Source organism: Pongo abelii, chromosome 4 (assembly GCF_028885655.2).
Source record: "Pongo abelii isolate AG06213 chromosome 4, NHGRI_mPonAbe1-v2.0_pri, whole genome shotgun sequence".
NCBI lineage: Eukaryota > Metazoa > Chordata > Mammalia > Primates > Hominidae > Pongo > Pongo abelii.
In genome coordinates this window covers 34,131,059-34,155,634 of record NC_071989.2, presented here as the reverse complement: position 1 = coordinate 34,155,634, position 24,576 = coordinate 34,131,059, and the positions used below count along the sequence as shown (strand labels likewise).

The following is a 24,576-nucleotide window of genomic DNA, read 5'->3' as shown; positions in this document are numbered from 1 at the left end:
TCATCAGCCCCTGCCTTCCTTCTCATTATCCAATCCAAAGTGACCCTAGGTAAAATTGCAAAATAGCCAGTGTTCATCACCCCTGGCCTGTCTCCTGCATTTCCTGTGTCCACTGCTTATTTTCCATTCATATGGGATCTTGCTCCCACTTGCTCAATGGTCAGCTTACTATCTGACAGGGGTGAGGTAGACTCCCTAACAACCCCAGTACAGGATCACAACGACTAGTTAATAAATCATCAGAAGCTTGGCCAGGCCCATTGTTTAAACCATTGGTAGCAGATGAGGGACCTCCCACGCACCCCAAAAGTGGTTTATAAAACACTGACTGCACATCACTGTAGTTAACCCAAACCAAAAGAGCGTCGCTTGACACTAAGAAAAATCCCCTCAAATTATCCATCTATTCACCATGTGTCAAGGCTAAACCAGACCAAGGTTTATAACATCTATTATCAGACACAGAAGTTCAGATAAATATTGCATTTTCCCAAAATTAATTTGATCTAATTATCTGACTATAATTGGAAGTCAGTAAGCTGGAAGGTTATGAAAAGCTCTCTCAGGCTTTAATTTTCTTTGGGTCACTTTGGAATCTGGTTTCATCAGGCCTTGTCATGTTCCCAGTTATTAGTGGAAGGCCCCAAAGTCTCCAAGGGCCTCAGCTCTGCTTGTCTATGTGCAGTTCAGTGAACAACCTAAGGAATAACTAGAAAATACATGTTTTTTAAAAATTAACAAGCCAGAGTTTAGAGACGGATGCTGACTTTATCTTACGAGCTTCCTTGAGAAGCCGTATGCTTCCGTGATAATGCTACCACTGGCCAGGCACCTGTAATCCCAGCACTTTAGGAGGCTGAGGCAGGAGGATCACTTGAGCTTGGGAGTTTGAGACCAGCCCAAGCAACATGATGAAACCCCATCTCTATGAAAAATACAATTAGCCAGTCATGGTGGCACATGACTGTAGTCCCAGCTACTTGGGTGGCTGAGGCAGGAGGATCTCTTAAGCCTGGGAGATCGAGGCTGTAGTGAGCTGATATCATGCCACTGTACTCCAGCCTAGGTGAGAAAGTGAGACCCTGTCTCAAAATAATAATAATAACAATAATGCCACCACTGCTCAGGATATTTTAGGAACTCCTGTGAGGACTCAGGAGAAAATGGAGAATATCTGATTCAGGAGAATGACACAGAAACTCAATTAGAATGGGGTCTGATGGATAAATGAATAATGTGATCAAAATCTTTGTGTTTAAAAAATATTTGATGATAAATATGTGACAGATTGCTTTTCACCTGCTCTGAAAGAAAAATTCTAAAATTTGTGTAAGCAAAGGTACATCTCTGAAGATACCTATTTGAAAGCAAAACACTCATTTAAATACAGCAGCTTTGATGAAACCTTATTTCCAAGACTCCCTTTTATTAGCTTATGTCACAGTTTAGGTTTATTTACCTTCTGAGTCTGTACAGGATGTTCTCTTGGGCATCTAGGTGAAATTTAAAAAAAAAGAAACAGAAAGTATGGTCCCTAGATGGTAAGAACTTCCATCCAGTGGGAGAGATAGGATCCAGAAAAGAAAAAGAAAAAAGGAAAGAAAGAAAAGGAAGGATGAAGATATGCATGCAAAGAAATATACCTACATACAAATATGGGTGTATTACTGATTCACGCACCGATGTATGTACACACATCAGTGATAAGCCATACATTCTTTTTGCTATTCCTGGGGGAGTATAATCACAGCATTTGGCTGGCCTGCCTCATTAGTCCATCGCAACCCAGGTTTCTGTAAATTACAGTGTTGTCAAAATAAGGCTGAATGGAGTATTGTGACTGGCCTATTAAATCTGTTTACCAAAAATGTGTTGGCCGCATCCAAAACTGTTAATAATTCTTGTCATGTAGAATTTACTAATTGCCAACATTTTAATGCTTTTTCAGAGGACCGCAATTACAGATTTGACTGAGGAGTTCTTCTTAATGTGTTCATGTTTATGGGAAACATAGTAACCTGTCTTAACTGGAGAACAAGAGACCAAAAAGTTGGCATGTTGTAAGAAGCACTTGGGTCTGTGATTCCATATGCAGGCCATTGCATAGTCAATGGACCACACATGGACAGTTTCTAGCTTCCACTTGACAGAGCTGAGCAGAAAGGCTGGGCCAATGCCCTCATTCAGAAGATGTCATTGGAAGTGCTTTTCGTTAAATCAGTATCAAAATATTCATCAAATGGGTCTTCCTTTCTTCTATCTGCTGTCATACTAATAACCTCCTAGTGAACTTTGCTGGAGTATGATGAAATGTCTTTGACATTCTAACTATGCCCAGATACTTTTTTTAAAGAGAGGTGACATAGTGATTCTTGGCAGGCAGTATTTATTATCTAGATTTTGTCTGGAGACCAACATCATTTGAAGCAGGATAGTGCTCCAGCCATCATTTGGTCTGCACTGTGTGATTTTCATCTGCATTTGTCATTTTCATCACCCTGGATGGTCTAAAACTGTAAAGTTACTGATCCAAAAGGCCCAAGAACTGACAGCCTTCTAGACTCCTGTAAAATGGCCTTCTCTGGGCTGACCTGAGTGAGAAGAAAGAGGAAGTACATTCATGAGCTCCTTTTCCTATCAAAGCACTCCACCAACTCAGGCAGTAAGGGGAGAGTGGGCTCAGCCATGCCAGGTTGGTACACTCATCCCTGTCCCAGCAGGGATCAGAAAGGGGAGCTCTCTCCCCTGCTGCCCCAGGCAGGCTTTCCTGCCCCCTGTGACCAGCCCCTTTTCTCTAAGCTTATGTTCTAGATACCTGGCTCTCACCTCCAATCTCAGGTTTTACCAAGAATCTTATCCTGGTTTTGCCCACCCTACTTTGTGGACTTAAAGTGTAAAGAAGGGAACTCTATTTATTGTAAATAGAGACCAGGTATCAAAGTTATTGTGGCTCCCTTACTTCCCAGATACACCATTTCAGGGACTTGCCTTGTGAGAGGCAGCCAGTCTAGTAGTGAAGGGCACAGCCCCTAGAGCGTCACTTCCTGGGTTCAAATGTCTATGTGTGGCAAACAGGACACTCCAGAAGCCAGGCTGTGTGTATTTGTTTATACAGTTTTCCTTTCCAAAGGCATTTCAGGCAGTTTACAATAAAAGGGCTCTAGACATTGAAGTGGTGAACTAGAAGTTGTAGCCACGTGTGGGAGCAGAGAGCAACATGCTAAACATGAGAATAATAGGGTTATTTTGATGAAGTTTTCAGTTTAACCCAGTGTATCCAGACAACCAGGGCAACAAGGGCAGCCCAGTGGGTTCCATAATTCTTTCTTTCTGATAGATGGAAGGGTACCTCTTCTTCAAGAGACACTCCTCGTACCCCTAATGAGAGCTTTAAAATGAATTGCCAAAATTATATGAGATTTTTAATCATGATTCCAATGGTTTAGTCAGATACTTTGTAAAAACCTGTGCCATCTTTTTCCTTGGATGGATGGATGGATGGATGGATGGATGGATGGATGGATGGACACATGGATAACCACCATGTAGTTAATAAATGTTTGATTAGTGCATCCTTGGCAGAAAGGCAAGTGGGAAGAGTCCTGGCTGAGATCACAGAGAACCATCTTAGTTCTGGTCTTGTATTGCATAAACTTGTATTGCATATTGTACAGTCTTAGGAAAATGATTTTTCCTTATAGGACCTCAGTTTGCTCAATTATAAACCAACATGTTATTTCTCCTAGTAATTAGACTAATAGCAATGATGGGTGGTAATTTTTCTAGGTTTTCCAGCCCTGGCAGTCTCTAATTGTGTGGCCTTGAGCCAGTGTTAATTCTCTCTTAGCCTGTTGTCACTGAGAAAGATAGGATTATTGTAAGAATTGAATAAGATAATTCATGCAAACACTTAGCGTAGTGCCTGGTAAAAAGTAAGTGTTCACTAAATTATTACCAGACAAGAAGACAAAAGTCTATTTTTCATGCTACTCTGATTTTGCAAACCTTATTCAATCAGTTGTACCCAAATGTGCTGAAGGAACTGATCTGTGGCCCCCTAAGTTTTCACCTATCCCCTCCTTGAGCTCAGGGAGCTCATTCATTTTATGCACGAAACACTGTAAGTGCAGTGCTTAAGGCCTACAGATTTTTCAAGGGCCTGCACAACTATTTGAGACCTGAAAAATACCCTCATGCATTGCTTCTATAAAAACAAAACAACCCTGCAAAATCAGAACTCAATATTTAATTACATATTAATAGCAAATACGTACCAAGCATTTCATATGTATTATTACTATGTATTATGTATGTATCTATTAAGTACTTTTATGGGTATTAGCACATTTAATCTTCACCATGACTTATTTAGCCCCATTTTATTAATACAAGTGAAGAAACTGAGGCATAGAAACATTTAAAAATTTGTCCAAGGTCACATAACCACTAACCATGGAGCCAGGATTTGAACGCAGGCAGCACAGCGTCTACTCTGAATGTACACTTTGCCATACTGCATCTCAAATATCTGCAAAATGCAGCAATATGACAGCTCTTAGTATTCATAAGAAATGTTTTATGTTTGGAAATTATTTGTAGACTGGCTTTTCTCATTCTGTTGGAATTTCAGACTATGCATAACAATTGCTGAGAAATCAGAGCCTCCCCAAAATTAAATGTTACCCTCAGTGAATAACTTCAAAAACGCAGGAAAAAAATAAAGCCTTTCACAAAAGATTTCAGTAGACATTTCTCAAAAGAAGGCATATTAATGGCAAGCAGGCATATGAAAAGGTGCTCAATATCATTGATCATCAGAGAAATGCAAATCAAAACTGTAATGAGATACCATTTTTATCCCAGTTAAAAATGGCTTACATCCAAAAGACGGCAAAAACAAATGCTGGTGAGGATGTGGAGAAAAGGGAACCCTCGTACACTGTTGGTAGGAATGTAAATAGTTTAACCACTGTGGAGAACAGTTAGGAGTTTCCTGAAAAACGTAAAAGTTAAGCTACCACGTGATTCAGCAATCCCACTGCTGGGTATATACCAAAAAGAAAGGAAACCAGTCTATCAAAGAGATATCTGCACTTCTGTGTTTGTTGCAGCACTGTTTGTAATAGCCAAGATTTGGAAGCAACCTAAGTGTCCCTCGACAGATGACTAGATAAAGAAAATGTGGTGCATATACATGGTGGAGTACTATTCAGCCATAGAAATGAATGAGATTCAGTGATTTGCAATAACGTGGATAAACTGGAGATCATTATGTGAAGTGATGTAAGCCAGGCACAGAAAGGGAAACATTGCGTATTCTCACTTATTTTAGGGCTCTAAAAATCAAAACAATTGAACATAGAGAGTAGAAGGATGGTTACTAGAGGCTAGAAACAGTAGTGAGAGTTTGCAGGGAAGGTGGGGATGATTAATGGGTACAAAAAAATAGAAAGAATGAATAAGACCTACTATTTGGTAGCACAATGAGGTGACTATAGTCAATAATAACTTAATTACACATTTTTAAATAACTTAAAGAGTATAATTAGATTGTTTATAACTAGAAGGATAAAAGCTGATGGGGTGGATACCCCATTCTCTATGATGTGCTTATTTCACATTGCATGCCTGTATCAAAACATCTCATGTACCCCATAAATATATATACCTACTATGTACCCATAAACATTTTTTAAAACTGGAATGGAAAAAATAATTTCAAATGTTTTTTATAGCAAAAGTTACATTTCACTTGAGACAAGAAATGCATTTGAATATATTTGATGGGACTTGGGGTGGAGGCTTTAAAAGCAGACACACACAGAATCTAGGAAGATCTTTAACTGACCCTTCCTGTGCCTGACAAAAACACACAAAAAAACATTCACTTAACCAAGGTACTGAGAATCGATAAAGTACAAAGCTCATCACAGGGGTGTTGGAATGCAGAGTGACCAAATAGACTGAATGCTGATGTTCACAAATGAGCTCTCTGGCTCTTGGGATAGAAGACATGGCAGCAAATGGCAATGCTATGTCTATTGCTAAGTGGGAAGCAAAGCTAGACTCATGTGAAGTCCCTGCCACCCAAGGGAAGAGAACATGGAGGGATAGAGACATTTTTGAGAGTCACTGACTCTCTGGATTCCCCAGTTCCAGGCACTCCTGTGGGGCTGGCCACCTGATATTCTGACCTTGTCACTGCCTCTTTTGGTGTAGAGTGTCATTAGCGTCAACATCTCAGTTCTTCCCAGGCATCAGTAGCCTGTGCTCTGCCAGGGTTCCTGGAGAACGGACATGGGCACCTCTGTTTGCAACAACTACTCACAGAAAACCAGCTGAGAGCTATGTTGATTTTCCTCATCAGGTCTGATTTTTTTTAATTATCTAGACTACTGTCTTAGTTCCCGAGGGCTGCCCTAATGAAGTATCACAAACTGAGCAGATTAAACAACAGGAATTTTTGTCTCACATCTGCAGAAGCTACAAATCCAAGGTCAAGGTGCTGGCAAAGTGAATTCCTTCTGAAATCTGGGAGGATGAATTGTTTCGTGCTTTTCCCCCAGCTTCTGGTGGTTTGATGTCAATCTTTGGTGCTCATTGGCTTGCAAATGCATCACTCCAATCTCTGCCTTCATCTTCACATGACGTTCTACCTGCCTGTGATCTCTGTGTTCAGATTCCCCTTTTGATATGGATACCATTAGGGCCCACCCTAATGACCTTATTGTAACTTGATTACCTTTTTAAAGATCCTTTCTCCAAATAAGGTCAAATTCTGAGGTTGGGGGCATTGGGATTTTGACATATCTTTTTTGAGAGGGACACAATTCAACCCAAAACAGATACCTACGTGTTTTAGCTTGCTTTCAAACTGGTGTTTGTATGAGATCTAATTATTCATTTATAAATTTCTGAGATTGTGCATTAAATGTTTTAATGCCCATAGTATTCACTGTTTCTCTACTCAGCCCTTTAGCCCAAACGCTCTGATAAACTCTGACTGTGTTTTCGAATAAACTCTTTCTCAGCACTACAGCTCAGTGCCAATTGTGAGCCTCCTCACCCCCCCACAGTGGACCACAGGTGGGTGGAGTTGATAAATTTGGCAGCAAACCTCTTTCTCGGTGGGTTCCCCGACAAGAGGCCTGTATCCAGGATGGTGACAAGTGAGGGCAAAATGACTCCCAGAGAGCAGGTTAACAGGTTGACATGCTGCTTTCCTGGTCCAGGGTTCAAAATTACAAGGTAAGGGCATACGATAATCATAGCTGAAGTTGGTTTAGAGAATTCTGAAACTACCAATTGAGATGGGTTTGGAGTGTGGTGTCGTGTACTGCATTTATCTCATCTGAAGGGCTTGACAGCTCCTAAGGAGATAAACACAGTTGGAGATGTACTGGAAGAAGCGTGGAGCTGAATACAAAGCAGCACTGCCTGTTCTGCAGCGACTAGGAGAAAAGGCAAGTTCGTATTCAGGCCCAATATGCTTGGTGGACAGCTAATACTGTCCAGCTGGGCATAGTGTGCCCCAGAACTAAGGAATGGCAATCCTGGGTTATTTGGAAGGTTCAATGTCTGCTGGCTAAGGAAAGTAGATGTGGATGGAAGGTTGGTGCGCTGAGGGACATATAAACTCCCACACCCCAGGTCTTCATTAATCAGGTTTTGGGTTGCTATTCGGGAATGAGAGCAATAGATGCAGATCATCAGCTTTTCCAAGAGAAGTCAAAAATCAGCAATTTTATTAATAAAAAATTGCTAATTTTTAAAATGTTAGCTACTGTTTTGGTTTTTGTGTTTTGCTTGTTGGTTCGTTGGTAGGTTGGTGGGTTTTAAGATTGAGCAGGCCAAAGAATACATGTCAGTGGGCCAAATGTAGCCATTAGGCTGCTACTTTGGAACTCCTCTTCAAGAACCATCTTCTGTTTTAAAATATTAAAATCTAATATATTTTAACTCAGCAACGAGCTAGGTAGCTGAAATGGTCTGGCTCTGTGTTCTCACCCAAATCTCATCTTGAATGGTAATCCAAATTGTAATCCCCATGTGTTGAGGGAGGGACCTCATGGGGAATGATTAGATCATGGGAGCAGTTCCCCTGTGCTGTTGTTGTGACAGTGAGTTCCCATGAGATCTGATGGTTTTATAAGGGGCTTTCCCCCTCTTCACTCTGCACTTGTCTCTCCTGCCGCCATGTGAAGAAGGACGTGTCTGCTTCCCCTTCCACCATGATTGTAAGTTTCCTGAGGCCTCCCCACCCAAGCAGAACTGTGAGTCAATTAAACCGCTTTCCTTTATAAATTTACCTGTCTTGGTATTTCTTTATAGCAGCATGAAAACAAACTAATACAGTAGCTATTCTTTACTCCTGCCTTACTCTTTTAGGTTGAGCAAATTCACACCATCAGTAAGATTACTTAGTTTTTGTTATTGGTAAATTTGAAAACCACATATCCATCTGTTAGCTCTAGGAGATCTGAATCCAAATACATCCAGCAGTAAACCAGTAGGGGATGTGTGGATCTCCACAGTATCTTGTAGACATGTGCCTGCACCTACCTCACCAAGACAGCTGCTCACTTCACACCTCCCTGATGAGACAGTTCTGTGTGTCACCCACAAGGGCAGTAGAAATTGGGGAACCCCAAGCCTTTTGTTATGATCACTATTATTATTATCAGCATCATTATTAGAACAGTGACCATAATAGCTTTCAATCACTAATTGTCTTCATATGTTATGCCACCTCTGTTAAGCCTATTGTTGAAGGTAATCCACACAGTAGCCTGCAAAGGTAGGTGCTGCTGTCTCTGTTTCCAGGTGAGGAAGCTGACTTAGTCACTGAATCACACAAGGAGTTAATATGATACATCAGGGAATTTAAGCTATTTCTCAGAGGTTTTATAGTTTTTTGACTTTGTAGTTCAATGGGGAGGTGGAGGGGATATGCCCCTATACTTTTGCATTTAAAATTTTTTTGTAAAAGTGTACAAGTGAAGGTAACTTCTTTAGAGATATTAGCAACATTTTAAGTCAAAACAAACCAAAAAGAAAAAGAGAAAGAAGAGAAAGAAAAGAAAAATAGAAGCGTTTTCTATTATGTTACTATCTAGTCTAATACTTCATGGAAAGGAAAGCCAGAAGAGGGCCACCTGCTGCCTGAGAAGAGTTGGCAGTAACTGGGATCTCAGTTATCAGTCAGCCTCAAGACTGAGCCTGCCTGAGGCAGCAAGCATGGAAATGTGTTCACACATACAAAACTGATAAATTTTACAAAGTGGGGATTTGAAAATCCAAGAAGTTCAGATTAGAATGTAACAAATGGAGAGGGACTCGGCATGACTAAAATAGATGGAGCACAGAGTATCTTCCTAAACAAGAAGGGAAGAAACAGTGCAGCAAACCAGGAAGATAAATACCTCCTGCCTTCCCTTTACAGGTCCAGGGAGAAGTGAGTCATGGACCATGCCAGAAGAGACTGTTTCCTCCCTGTTGGGCTCCGGTACTTGCAGTTGGTAGCCCCCACTTTGGTGGGAAATGATTGTGCCTTAAGCATCATTTCCGCCCAAATTATTATTATTATTATTTCAACACAAACCTGGAAGTTCCATCTTGGAGTGACTTGTTTTAATATTTTGTGGACATCTTAAATCCACAGCTTCACTGGTTGGGTCCAAACCCACAGTTGGACACTCCTTCAGCTGTACATTCTCCTGTGCTTACAGCATCTGCTTTTCAAAAGTGCTGATATCACAGAGCTGTTATAAAACAGTGAGTGATTATGTTTGATTGAAACAAAATAAAAGAGAAGTTTTCTATGTCAATATTATGTTCCTACTTAGAGAAAAATGAAAATAGAACTTGAGAAGGCAAGGAACTTAAACTAAATGCAGAAGCTCATGAGTGAGAATTTTTCCATTCCTGATTTTTTTTCCAGGTAAAAGAATCACTTAATTAATATGTACAAGGTGATCACTGTGTCCTCAGAACTATCCTGGAATTCCGTTACGAATGAAAAACAGTTCCTGCCTTTGGATAGCTTTTAATAAATCAAAAGTCACTGAGTGAACTCCATGGACAGCTACTTGTACAGTGTGTTGCACTAGGTTTGGGGATGGGGGGTAAAAATAAATCTAATGCTTATTCTATGACTGACTTGCTGCCTTTCAAGTGAGTCCCTGGGTCTCAGGTTCCTCACTTGTGGAAGGCAGAATAACAGTTCCTGCCTTGTACATCTCATAGGGACGTCATGTGTATCATACAGAATAATGTTTGCGCAGCCCTTTGAAATCATTATGCAGTCCCCATCCTTAAGATACCTGCTTTGAGGTCAGGGATACATGACAAAGAAATGTAAAATGACCAGTGAAGACCCTTGGGTGGTCTGTGTTCAAGTGTCAACTATTTGGTGGTTGACTTCAAATGCCATTGGAAGGAGAAGCTAAAAATGGAACCATTTGGTAAAAGTATGGATTTTTCAAAATATTTAGACATTTAGTGTTTTATAGCAACTCCATACCTGCCATTCACATGTTGAAATTGATGCAATGAACATTCTTTACCATGTATCCTGAGGAAGGCCAGTTCTGTTAGGATTCCCCCAAAGGCAGTCTAGCTGCTTGGGCTTCAGCATGGCATACAGAATGTGGAGGGAACATTGGGGAGGGGCACTTACCAGTACCCCAATGTATACCTCAGTGCCATGCTAAGGGATTGACCTAACTCCTTGAGAAAGGCTATTTCCTACCTTTGATTAACTATGTACCTTTAAATTTTAGAGTAGGTCTTGGATCTATGCACCTGTGTGAGTATGGTGATTATCTAGCTTTTAATCTGATTTCATCTGCCACAGGCAAATGAAAATGGAGCTTAAGGTACCTGGGAAAAATGTGTGAGTTATGATAGTTGCTTTCTAAATATAAAGGGAAAGATTCCTTATACCGAATTTCATATTCCACAGAATATGCACACATTATACATTAATTTAATAAAATCACAATCCCAGAATATGCACACATTATACATTAATTTAATAAAATCACAATCCCAGAAAAGAGACAATATGACTTACTAGCTCTTTAAAAGATTTGTCAACTTGTGTGAACCATTGCACTCATTGTGGATCCCACCATCCATGATTCACAGCCCAAAGGGACTGCAGTTTGCCTACATCATGGTTTATATTTTCAGTTTGTGAAGAATAAATGGTTGAGACTGAGTCCCAGCTGGTCTCCAGGAGATACATATTTCCATGGAAAACTGAAAGAGCACAGAAACCAAATGTAGAGATAGCAGACAATTTTAGTTGCATAGTTCAGTTTCCATCAGGCTTGTTTTGATCTGTTATAGATCTGACCATGAGAACAAAAGCATCTTCTCTCACCAGGCTAACAGCTGTTTCTCTCTTCTAGTGTTCTGTTTCCTGTGGTGGTGGAGTGCGGATTCGCAGTGTCACATGTGCCAAGAACCATGATGAACCTTGCGATGTGACAAGGAAACCCAACAGCCGAGCTCTGTGTGGCCTCCAGCAATGCCCTTCTAGCCGGAGAGTTCTGAAACCCAACAAAGGCGCTACTTCCAATGGAAAAAACCCACCAACACCTGATCAGGACCCCCTAAAGCCTGTCCCTCTACCTACATCCAGGCCCAGAATGCTGACCACACCCACAGGGCCTGAGTCTGTGAGCGCAAGCACTCCAGCAATCAGCAGCCCTAGTCCTACCACAGCCTCCAAAGAAGGAGACCTGGGTGGGAAACAGTGGCAAGATAGCTCAACCCAACCTGAGCTGAGCTCTCCCTATCTCGTTTCCACTGGAAGCACTTCCCAGCCCATCCTCACTTCCCAATCCTTGAGCATTCAGCCAAGTGAGGAAAATGTTTCCAGTTCAGATACTGGTCCTACCTCGGAGGGAGGCCTTGTAGCTACAACAAGAAATGGTTCTGGCTTGTCATCTTCCCGCAACCCTATCACTTGGCCTGTGACTCCATTTTACAATACCTTGACCAAAGGTCCAGAAGTGGAGATTCACAGTGGCTCAGGGGAAGACAGAGAACAGCCTGAGGACAAAGATGAAAGCAATCCTGTAATATGGACCAAGATCAGAGTACCTGGAAATGACGCTCCAGTGGAAAGTACAGAAATGCCACTTGCACCTCCACTAACACCGTATCTCAGCAGGGAGTCCCCGTGGCCACCCTTCAGCACAGTAATGGAAGGACTGCTCCCCAGCCAAAGGCCCAGTACTCCCAAAACTGGGACACCCAGAGTTGAGGGGATGGTTACTGAAAAGCCAGCCAACACTCTACTCCCTCTGGGAGGAGACCACCAGCCAGAACCCTCAGGAAAGACGGCAAACCACAACCACCTGAAACTTCCAAACAGCATGAATCAAACAAAAAGTTCTGAACCAGTCCTGACTGAGGAGGATGCAACAAGTCTGATTGCTGAGGGCTTTTTGCTAAATGCCTCCAATTACAAGCAGCTCACAAACGGCCATGGCTCTGCACACTGGATCATCGGAAACTGGAGCGAGGTAAGACATTTCCTACCCCAGGCCTGGTTTTACATGGAAAAAAGCTAGGAGTGTTAAATTCATGTGAAAATTTCAAAATGAGTTTGCATTAAAATATATTCTACTGTGAAAACAAAAGGAAGCAATCAGACCCATGCCCTCCCCTCCCTCCTTACCCCCCAACTCTTTAAATGGAAAAAAAAATTATGTAAATTATATAACTTGTGAAGTTTTATAGATATATTGTCTAGCTTTTAATCTGACTCTACCTGCTCCAACCAAATGAGAGTTCCTGCCTTGTACATTTCATAGCGATGTTGTGTATATCACACAGAATGATGTCTGTGCACCCCTTTGAAATCATTATGCAGTACCCATCCTTAATAAACCTGTTTTGAGATCAGGGATACAAGACAGAGAAAGGTAAACTGACCAGTGAAGACCCCTGGGTGGTCTATGTTGAAGTGCCCACTGTTTGGTGGTTGACTTAAAATGTCATTGGAAAGGGAAGCTAAAAATTTATATACAGGGAAGGAGAACAAATGCAGTGAGATATAGTGAAAAGTACCCTGAACTAAGTCAGGAAGCCTGGGCAGTCGGCTGTGTGATTATGGCGAATTCATCTATCTTTCTGAGCCCTTTTTTTGCCTACAGAATGATAAGGCAAGTGTAGATTATCTCTAATGTCCCTTTCAGCTATAAACTACAATGATCCTATGATGAAGGATGACTGAAAAGGCCTGATTCACATTTCAATCAAAAACCTAGTTTTGAGACTTGGTTTAAAATTGTGAAATAATCACAGATAGAATAGAAACCTAAGACAAAACTTGTTAAAACAATTGTATAGCTCGCCATATCAGTGATTTTTTTTCTTTTCTTTTTGGTTTGTTTGAGTGCTTGCATTTAAAAAATTCATTTTGGCTTATTGAAAGAATTAGAATATAGAGGAAGAAGAAAATAAGCATGATGACATCATGCTAGCCCCTATTTTCATGCTCCAGAAATTCGGCTAGATATTTGTCTTTCCATTTCTAGAACTAATTACATCCTTTGAAGCATCAAAATCATTTCTCATCTATTTGAAATCTGAATGTGTAGTATACAAACTTGTTAATATAATGTAACAATGCAAAAGAGGACTTTGTGGCAAAGTAATCACATGTTCAAATCATTCAGCATTTTTATGACATTTCATGACTCATCTCCCCAGTTAAAGGGAAGTAAACTATTAGCAGCTAATATAAAAATAACAATTTAGGTATAACACTTTATAAAGCATGTAATTTACAAACCACTTTCACAGGTAGTCTCTTATTTTTTCCTTTTGATGGTCCTGATGAGTAGGTAAGTATCTCACTGATACTGACTTAAAAATAGAAAAAGAGATTTGTAACAGTTAACTGATTTCTCTGAAGATGCAATTGGATGATGAACCTTCTGTCTCTTCCCACTCTGATCTGCTATCTCTCTGGTGGATTTTAGCACCAATTGACAACTTAACTATATAAAATTCTTTTATATAAATTAATCAACATCATTTGTCATGGAATTGACTACAAGCAATAAATAGGTAAATTCAAACCACCTCCAAAATTTCTTGCATCAAATACTATAATTGCTTGCATTTGAGCTATGTTTTCACTTTGATTTATGTTTGATTTCTAAAATGAGTTATCACATTTCCTTCATCTTATCATCTCCATTTAGAGGTAAAGAATTCAGCTTCAGAGGTAGAAAAGATTTTCATGCTTACAGTAAGCCAATTTGTTGAAGGAAGGAGATGAATGGGTCTCGTGACTCCTGACATTTTAGTCCTGTTTCTTTCCTAATCAGTTTCTTTCCTAAGCATGCATCAGGCTTTATAAGTATGATTTTATGCTAATGAGCATAAGTTCTCTCATTTAATCCTTACCACAGTCCCAGGAGATTGGTAGTATTTTCCCTATTGTAGAGGCATGGAAACCGAAGCTGAGAGAATTTAAGTAGCTAGCCAGAATCGTACATACCTGTGAGCTACAGGGATTTGAACTCAGATAGATGGACTTCAGAACCCATGACCCCTGGCTCTGCAAATCAGAAAATATTACCATCCTCCGTGTCTTTGATTTTATTTGTTTCTTCTTTGGTCATATTACATGTGAAAATAATGCAAGTTATGTGGTGACCTTGGGTAGACAGATGAGAAAATGACATAGTTCACAAGAAAGTTCTTTAAAATAACATTGAGGCCATTCATGGTTACTTTGAGTTCACAGGGGCAAATTGTCCCTCTATTACCACAGTGGGTCCAGGCTAGATGTTTTGAAACAAAATGGATCTGTTTAGGTGTTTTTGAAGTGATAGTGTTCGGATTCCCCTGAAGGCAGTCCGGCTACTTGTGCTTCAGCATTCCCTACAGAATGCGGAGGGAACATTGGGGAAAGGCACCTGCCAGTACCTTTCAAACAGCACTCTCAAGATACATATTTTCTTCCTAAGTCATGGTATCTCTAAAGGGCAGATAAGCAGGCCCACTGTCTTCCTTCAGTCGACACAGTTTAGACAGTGTGTGGCTTCTGTGGATTGAAAAACAAAGAAAACAAGTGGTAGAAGTGGAGGCTACTAATTAATTTCTATTTTGATATTTAGTTAATGGCGATAAGGTCTGAAAGCACCTACAATTAATGACACTGGGCCATGAGAATAAGACAGCCTAGGTCAAACAGAATATGAAAGAGTAGGCGATAAAAGGCATATGTGTAGAATTGATATCAGAACCATTAAAATATGAATGGCATGTGTGCGTATGCCTATGTAATTAGAAATCATACTTGCCTACACTCACACACATTAGGAAGGCTAGGCTTCTGTAACAAATAAAGCCCAACAAGTAATGTCTCACCAGAAGAGGTGTTGACTTCTCAGTCACATGGCAATACAAGGTGATTCCAGTCTGCGGTGCTGATGGTAGAGGATGGTGCAGTCATTTGGGAACCCAGGCTAACAATGGCTCTACCACCTTCCCATCATCAAATTTGCCCTGGGATCACCATCCCAGTCAATCAGAAAGGGAAAAGGGCATAGAGGCACTCCTGCAGGAGGTTGTATGCTCCAAGCCTTGAAGTGGGACAAATCACTTCTGCCTACATTCCATTGTCTAGAACTAGGTCTCATGGCCAAACCAAACTCAAGGAAGCTGGGAAATGCAACCCAATTATGTGCCCAGAAGAAGAAAAAGGATTATGGTGAATATCTAGCACTCTCTGCCACTGACTGTAGGTAGCCTATTCTGAAGCAATGAGGATTTTGACCTATTGGGAGGTTATTGCAATAGTCCAGATGAGGCATGAGAACTATAAGAAGAATGTTCAGGATGAAGAGGGGAAAATATATCTAATATATATTTGAACTTAAAATCAGGGTTTGTAAATAATTGGATATGGGGAATGAAGAAGAGAGAGGAGAAGAGAAGGAGTCTGTCACTGACTCATTGACTTTTTTTGAGACAGGGTCTCACTCTGTCACCCAGGTTGGAGCACAGTGGTTTGATGATAGCTCACTGCAATCCTGAACTCCTGAGCTCAAGCAGTCTTCCCACCTAAGTCTCCCGAGTAGATAGGAACAGGTGCCAACCACTGCACCTAGATAATTTTTTTATTATTTTTTGCAGAGATGGGAGTCTTGCTGTGTTGACCAGGCTAGTCTGGAACTCCTGGCCTCAAGAAAAATTCTGCCTCAGCCTCCCAAAGTGCTGGGATTATTGGCATGAACCACTATTCAATTTGGGTTTTGGCTATTCCATTTGAACTGATTGTCATTGACTATTCAATTTGAATCAGCTATTTAATTTGAATTTTCGTTGTCGGCTGGGTGGTACTCCTATGAACTGAAATTGTCTCTAAAAACAAAATGGTTGTATGATGACCCAGATATTCGTTTTTTTTTCCCCATCCTCTTAACTTTTCATTCATCACGAAAACCCAGAGCAGTTGTGGAATTATGGAATTTAAATGTGTTTTAATTATTTTGTCTTGAGAATATTTAATACATGTTAATTAATTGATAAATGTTAATTGATTTAATGAGACATTACTATATCCATGCAAATTAAACCAAAATGAAGTACGCATCAATTATGATTACTGTTTGAGCTCAAATGTTAATTAACACGTTTTGATTATAGTAAATCAAGATATAAAGAATTAATTCTATCTCAAACGTCATTATTTGACTTTGACAGAAATAAACAGTCTTACTGAATACATTATAGCTCACCAAAAAAAAAAAAAAAAAACTGGCAACAGTGGTGGAACGATTAACGGCTATTAATTCCTGGCAGTTTGGCTGGAAAAAGAATATTGGCTCAGATTCTAGAGTTTTCAAAGCTGTAAGGACTATTACCAGAATAGAGCTCCGCATTTGGCAAGAGTCCCCCCTTGTGACAGGGCCTGGTGCCTGCTCCCTTTGTGCATGTTTTGAGAGAAAATGTTTAATAAATAGAACTGAAGGCCAGCGCAGTGGCTCACGCCTGTAATCCCAGCACTCTGGGAGGCTGAGGCAGGTGGATCACTTGAGGTCAGGAGTTCGAGACCAGTCTGGCCAACATGGCAAAACACTTTCTACAAAAAAAATATAAAAATTAGGCATGGTGGCGCATGCCTGTAGTCCCAGCTACTCGGGAGCCTGAAGCATGAGAAACACTTGAATCCGGGAGGCAGAGGTTGCAGTAAGCCAAATTCGAGCCACTGCACTCCAGCCTGGGTGACAGAGTGACACCCTGTCTCAAAACAATATATAATAATAATAAATATCAGGGAGGGTCAGGGTTCAGAATGAAAACTCTGAGCTTTGAGTTCCTCACTGTCCCTGATTTTTATTTCTGCTTATTCCTGAAGCTATTTATTTGGGATTGCCTCTCTCCATAATGAGTCACTTATCTCCCAATCACCACATCTTAGAGCCCTTAGAATCACCATTGATATCAATTTGCCTCTGTCCTACAAAAAAGAAAAAAATTGTAATAGTTTTTCAAGTCAGTGTCACCTCATCATTCCTGTCCTCTCCTCTTTATGTCCTCTGTTAGTCTAAGGCCCAGTGGTTTCTAATCTGATGGTAGGAGGAACTTACAGATGAAGGAGGATGTTTTTGTTTGTTACAACAATGTGGGGAAGGGGCTGCAACTAGCATTTAATGTCTGAAAGGCATGAATGATAAAAGTCCCATGACATTCAGGAAAGTCCCTTATAAGGAAGAATTGTTGAGTCCCAAATGCCAATGGTGCCCAATAGATGAGAGTGAAGGACCTGGGTTACCACTCCTGCTTAGAACACCTGCCCTTGCATCCTTGCTGGTCTGTACACCTCCAGCCTCTCCCTTCTCCTAACTTTTCCACACCCTGTTGCACAAGACATGAGACTACCAAATTCATCCTCCAAAAAGCTATTCTAATCATTCCAAACTCCTGGTCATAAGTCTTTGATATTTCCTCATTTCACACTTATTCAGATAAAATCTACTGTAACCCAATATCCAACAGCCTTCCCAGGCTTACATAATCAAGCTTTCAAAACATACTGCCTCCTACTTTTCTTCCTCCATGCTAAGATTCAACAACTCAGTTGCTTTAAACCTCCTGCCTCTCCCAGTCTGATGTCTCTATTCATGCTGGTTCCTCTCCCTGGAATTTCCTTCCCCTTCTCCTCTGCCCTTTTAAATCCTACCTGTTCAGGATCAAGCTTTGAGTCTGATCTTGCACAAAGCTTTTCCTGATCCCTAAAACAGGAAGTGATTTCTAATGTTCCTTGGGTGTGATCTGAAATCGCTCTTGCAATGTCCTCCCGCCTTCTGGCCTGTGGGAGGCTGTCCACAGCCCCATTGGACACAGCACATTCCTTTCATTGTGTTTTCAAATATTAAGTAATTGATATAAAAGCTGAGCTAACACTGTAAGTAGGTATAAACCTTGAAGCCAGACTTTCTGGGGTTTAGTCCTGACTCAGTAAATTACCAGCTGTACATCCTCACTCTATCTCATTTCCCTCATCTATGAAATGGGGATGATGATAATGTCCAACTTATATGACTTAGGAGATAAAAGGAATAACTATATGTAAGGTACTCAGAAGAGTGTTGGGCACATAGGAAGTACTCAGTAAGTGTTTGCTCTGATCCATATTTACAAAACAGAGAACTTCAGTGCTATGCAGTGTGCGTGGGTATGGCTCTTATTTTGATAGAGACTCACCTCTCATTGAATTGCCCCATCATTCAGTCAGATCCCTTGGGCCAGTCAGTTAACTGTAAACTGTGTGGTCGTGTAAAATGGAAGTGATAGCATAATTTTCCACAGCATTTCAGAGCAGTGTTCATATGGTGCTGATGTGACCCCCAGCATCAGTTCTGGTTCTGAACACCTAGATACTGACCTTTGACTTGGTTAGTCAGTCGCCACAGGGTCACTAGGTGTAATGAGCCCTCGTCCTCCAGCAGGCCAGCCCAGGTTTACTTTCATAGCAGAGGCAGGGGTCCAAGAGCAAGAATGGAAAGCACCAACTCTTGAGAACTGGAACAGCATCATTCACTGCATTATGTTGGCCAAGGCAAGTCATAAGAACAGCCCTGATTCAAGAGCTGGAGAAAAAAATTCCACCTCTGGATGACAGAAGCTGCAAAGTCCCCTTGCAAAGAGCATGGGTTTAGGGAAGTATGAACGATGCAGGCCATTAGTGCAATCAATCTATAGTACTTCAGCTGTTATCTCTATTACCTAGATAATAATATGATACAAAGGAGAAAGTGCTAGGAACTTAACAAAAGAAACAAATCCTGAAGAATTTTAAGGAGGAGAATATATTACCTCTATAAATGACCCACTTGGAAAAGATGATGATGTAGTAGAAAATAATTTCTACTTTTCTCTTTCTGTGATCTACAGATTATCTACCTAAGAACTCATATTATATATGTGTTATAACACAAGAACGTGCACAAAATGAAATATAAAATTATATGGAGAGTGAAGGCCGGGCGCGGTGGCTCATGCCTGTAATCCCAGCACTTTGGGAGGCCAAGGAGGGTGGATCACCTGAGGTCAGGAGTTTGAGACCAGCCTGGTCAATATGGTGAAACCCTGTCTCTACTAAAAATACAAAAGTTAGCTAGGTGTGGTGGCACACACATGTTAATTCCAGCTACTTGGGAGGCTGGGGCAGGAGAATTGCTTGAACTTGGGAGGCAGAGGTTGCAGTGAGCTGAGAACATGCCACCACACTCCAGCCTGGGCTACAGGGTGAGACTCCATCTCAAAAAAAAAGAAAAAAAAAATTATATGGAGAGTGAAATTACAGCAAGAGAAACTTAAGTCTGATCTTTATTTACAGCCTATCAAAAGAAACCTTCAAGCATGTCATAGATGGAACTTCCACCCTGTCTTTTTTTTTTTTAGTTCAGCACTCTGTTTTGCTCATCCAGAAACAGCCCCATTTAATGAGGATGAGCAGGGGAGAAGGGATGCAAGAAAAATCAGTTACAGGAAAGAATCAGGCACATAAAAGGGAACAAATTTTGTGATGGACATTTGCATGGTTTTCAAAGTGACCCCCTGCTAAACCTGAGATATTTAAGAATTATAAACAAACAAAAACACTTTGAGGGGAATGAGCTGTATGTGTGGCAAAAGGCAACTGAGTTCTTCACCACCAGTGGATCGAGGGATGAAAAGCATCATGCTGTAACATCTTTCTAACTCCGAGTGTGATCTGAGGACCAGCAGCATCGACAGCACCTGGGAGCTTGCTAAAAGGCACAATCGCCTCCCCTTCCCAGACCTACTGAATCAGAATCTGCATTTAGCAAGGTCCCCAGGTGATTCATATGGTCCCTAAAGTTTGAGGAGCACTACTGTAACAAATATTGTCCTGGGTTTTAGAGACAGAAAACCCTTTGGGCAGGTCAGCTCTCAAAGCCTGTTTCTTCATCTACACCATAATGATACCAGTCTACAACTCAGGTTTGTCATGGGGAGAAATAACTGAGATAGTATCATTCAGTGTTAGAGAGGAGAGGCAAGGGGCAGACACCTGGACCTGACGTCCACTCCGAACAGCGTTGGTAGGAAATGTGGCAGCTTGCCTGCAGCCCCCTGGGCAATCATGCCAGGATAATTAATTTTTTTTCTTTTGAGACAGGATCTCACCCTGGCACCTAGGCTGGAGTGCATTGGTGCAATCATAGCTCACTGCAGCTTCAAATTCCCAGATTCAAGCAGTCCTAGCAACTCAGCCTCCTAAGTAGCTGGGAGTGCAAGTACACACCACCACACCTGGCTAATTTTTAAATTTCTTTAGAGATGGGTGCTCCCTATGTTGCCCAGGTGATCTCAAACTCCTGGGCTCAAAGGATCCTCTTGCCTCAGCCTCCCATAGTGTTGGGATTAAAGGCATGAGCCACTGCACCTGGCCTGCCAGGATAAGTTTTAAAGGGAAGCAAATTTCCATTTGCATTGAATTTTCCTTCTACATGCAAATCAGGGTTTCTCAACCGTGGCTGTTTGTTAAAATAAGCTGGGGAATTATTTTTAATACTGAGCATCCCTGGGTCCTACCCCAAGAGATTCAGATTAATTTGTGTAAGTGGGGTGCCCCAAGTGTTGGTAATTTTTAAAAAGCTCTATGGGCAATGTTAGTGAGCAAATGGGACTGAGAACTGACTCCAGGATCCCAGTGATGGGGCATGTGTGGGAAGGTGACACTCAGCCTCTGTCATCTCTCTCCTTCCCTGCCACAGTGCTCCACCACATGTGGCCTGGGGGCCTACTGGAGAAGGGTGGAGTGCAGCACCCAGATGGATTCTGACTGCGCGGCCATCCAGAGACCTGACCCTGCAAAAAGATGCCACCTCCGTCCCTGTGCTGGCTGGAAAGTGGGAAACTGGAGCAAGGTAACTTATCAGGCTTGGCAGAGTCTTAGAGGTAGAGAAGGTCGGGATGGGTTGGAAAGGGAATCTTACATAAGCACTTGCTAAAGTCATTTTTTTTCTTTTTTTATTATACTTTAAGTTCTAGGGTACATGTGCACAACGTGCAGGTTTGTTACATATGTATACCTGTGCCATGTTGGTGTGCTGCACCCATTAACTCATCATTTACATTAGGTATATCTCCTAATGCTATCCCTCCCCCGTCCCCCAACCCTACAACAGGCCCCAGTGTGTGATGTTCCCCTTCCTGTGTCCAAATGTTCTCCTTGTTTAATTCCCACCTATGAGTGAGAACATGCGGTGTTTGGTTTTTTGTCCTTGCGATAGTTTGCTGAGAATGATGGTTTCCAGCTTCATCCATGTCCCTACAAAGGACATGAACTCATCCTTTTTTATGGCTGCATAGTATTCCATGGTGTATATGTGCCACATTTTCTTAATCCAGTCTATCATTGCTGGACATTTGTGTTGGTTCCAAGTCTTTGCTATTGTGAATAGTGCTGCAATAAACATACATGTGCATGTGTCTTTATAGCAGCATGATTTATATTCCTTTGGGTATATACCCAGTAATGGGATGGCTGGGTCAAATGGTATTTCTAGTTCTAGATCCCTGAGGAATCGCCACACTGACTTCCACAATGGTTGAACTAGTTTACAGTCCCACCAACAGTGTTTTTTTTTTTCTACCTTTCTGCTCCCCTTTTACCTCTTATAAAATCAGGGATGAGCAAATCATGGGCATTACCATAGGCCTACTTCAAGTTACACAAAAGTCTTAGAAGTACAGAGTTTTTATTAACCCACACGTGGTAACCCACCTGCCCTTTCTCTTACAAGATAAACCAGAAAAGTTAAGTTTGGGTTATTAATTGCTTCTCCAGCATGCAATGCTATTTCTATATTACTTCAATGTAGCATTTTAATGAATAATCCTATATTATCACATATATAACTAAATCATGAATCACCTGTGCTTTACAAAGCAAATATATGGTTTAATCTTTCAGACCCAAAATGAAACGAAAGCTGAGATAGAAAGAATAATTTGGTCTTTAAAAGCATACTCCCTGCACTGATCTTCTTGTTTATTTTTATTTTTTTGAGATGGAGTCTCGCTTTGTCACCCAGGCTGAAATGCAATGGCGTGATCTTGGCCCACTGCAAGCTCTGCCTCCTGGGTTCAAGTGATTCTCGTGCCTTAGCCTCCCGAGTAGCTGGGATTACAGGCACCCACCACCATGCCAGGCTGATTTTTGTATTTTTAGTAGAGACGGGGTTTCACCATGTTGGCCAGGCTGGTCTCGAACTCCTGACCTCAAGTGATCCGCCTGCCTTGGCCTTCCAAAGTGCTGAGATTGCAGGCGTGAGCCACCACACCCAGCCATACTGATCTTTTTAAAGTGCAATTTACCATCTTTGCTAATCTTACTGTGATTACTCATTTTGCTGTGCTGTCTCCATAGTTCTTGTGAAAAGAATGTATCATGTTTTCAGATTAGTTAGCCTTGGTGCTTTGAGACACTAACTAGGCCTGATCTGCTTGTCACGCTGGACTAGGGCTTAGCCAGCTCTTGGGGGATAATTCAAGGCTATAAGACATTGGTCAGCGGTGAGATTGAGGGCCAGTTGGCAGGTAGGGAGTACACAGGTGTGAGCTGTGGATATACCTGTTTGCCATACATGATCAACCCTAGGAAGCCTGGTAGGCCCCTGTCTTCTCTCCAGGGAGCTGGTTCCTCTTGATAGCTGAGATAGGGGAGAAAGGAAAAGAAAGAGCTACCCAAGAGGTTTAGGAAAGCTGATGTCACCTCTAGACATTTGTTTCTTCATCTAGTGAAGAGCTCATGTCCCCAGACAAACAGGACCCAGAGGTGTTGCACTGGGCATTTCTGCCTCTAGCTCTCCTGGCAGACTTACCATCAGACAGGAACATGGGATGCTACTGTCTGATGGTCGGTCTTTAGGACCCTTTCCCAAAGCAAGGCTCTGGTCTTTGGAAGAGAGGGGTTGTGAGGCTACTCCTTGAGAAAATTACCACCTTCTTTCTCTTTCTATATAATTTTTCTTTCAAGAATCGATACTGGTCTTTTTTATTTCTCTTCCAACTCATAACAAACTCAGGATCCAAAAAGGACTGAAAGTTTGGCTACAACTTCTCTTCCATATCCAGAGAAATCTCAAGAAACATCTCATATCCCTGAGCTTGCCAAATGTTGACCAAGTCCTAAAGTTCCACTTTCCCCTCACTGGGAATAATCATTTTGTTGGAAATTACATGACTCATGAAAAGGAAAGATGTGTGAAATAGCTTGTGTTTTGAAAAGGTCAGCTCCAGCCTGAGGGAGTCTAGCCAGTGCAAACCCTGGATGAGAGATTAGCGAGCTCATCTCTGGAGTCTGGCCTCCCTAGAAAGCCTGGCTTGACTCCTTGCCTGGCCTATAGGGTCTCTCTCATGCCTCTCTCTCTCTCTCTCTCTCTCATGGCCTATAGGGTTGCAGATATATTGATTAATCTCTGCAGTGCCCTGAGTGGTTTTGTAGGAGTTATTTCTGACACATCATCAAATTCAGCTAGAATGAGGTAACTACTATATCTAAAATGTAATCCTCAAAATTACTCTATTCCTACCAGTAAAGAAAGTGTCTCTTATTAGATAACAGATAAAGCTTATATCAAAGACACTATTTAACTACTGATGGTCAGTTGCCATGATTTTTTTTTTTCTGACTACTATTATGGGTATTGCATACATCAGCAGTCCCTAACCTTTTTGGCACTAGAGACCAGTTTTGTAATCTCTACAAAATTCTTTTTCCATGGACTGGGAGAATGGTTTTGGGATGATTCAAACACATTGCATTTATTGTGCACTTTATTTCTATTATTATTACACTGTAATATATAATGAAATAATTATACAACTCACCATAATGTAGAATCAGTGAGAGCCCTAAGCTTGTTTTCCTGCAACTAGATGGTCCCATCTAGGGGTGATGGGAGACAGTGACAGATCATCAGGCATTAGATTTTCATAAGGAGTGTGCAACCTAGATCCCTTGCATGCACAGTTCACAATAGGGTTTGCATTCCTATGATAATC

General features: G+C 41.3%; 1 protein-coding gene across 1 annotated transcript in view; it reads left to right on the top strand.

Moving 5' to 3' along the window:
* ADAMTS12 (ADAM metallopeptidase with thrombospondin type 1 motif 12) overlaps positions 1-24,576 on the top strand; it is a 373,134-nt gene that overhangs the window by 314,205 nt on the left and 34,353 nt on the right. Inside the window, exons 19-20 of the mRNA XM_024247634.2 lie at positions 11,415-12,536; positions 21,282-21,434. Of these exons, the coding sequence (XP_024103402.2) occupies positions 11,415-12,536; positions 21,282-21,434 (1,275 nt within the window). The remainder of the gene's footprint in view (positions 1-11,414; positions 12,537-21,281; positions 21,435-24,576) is intronic.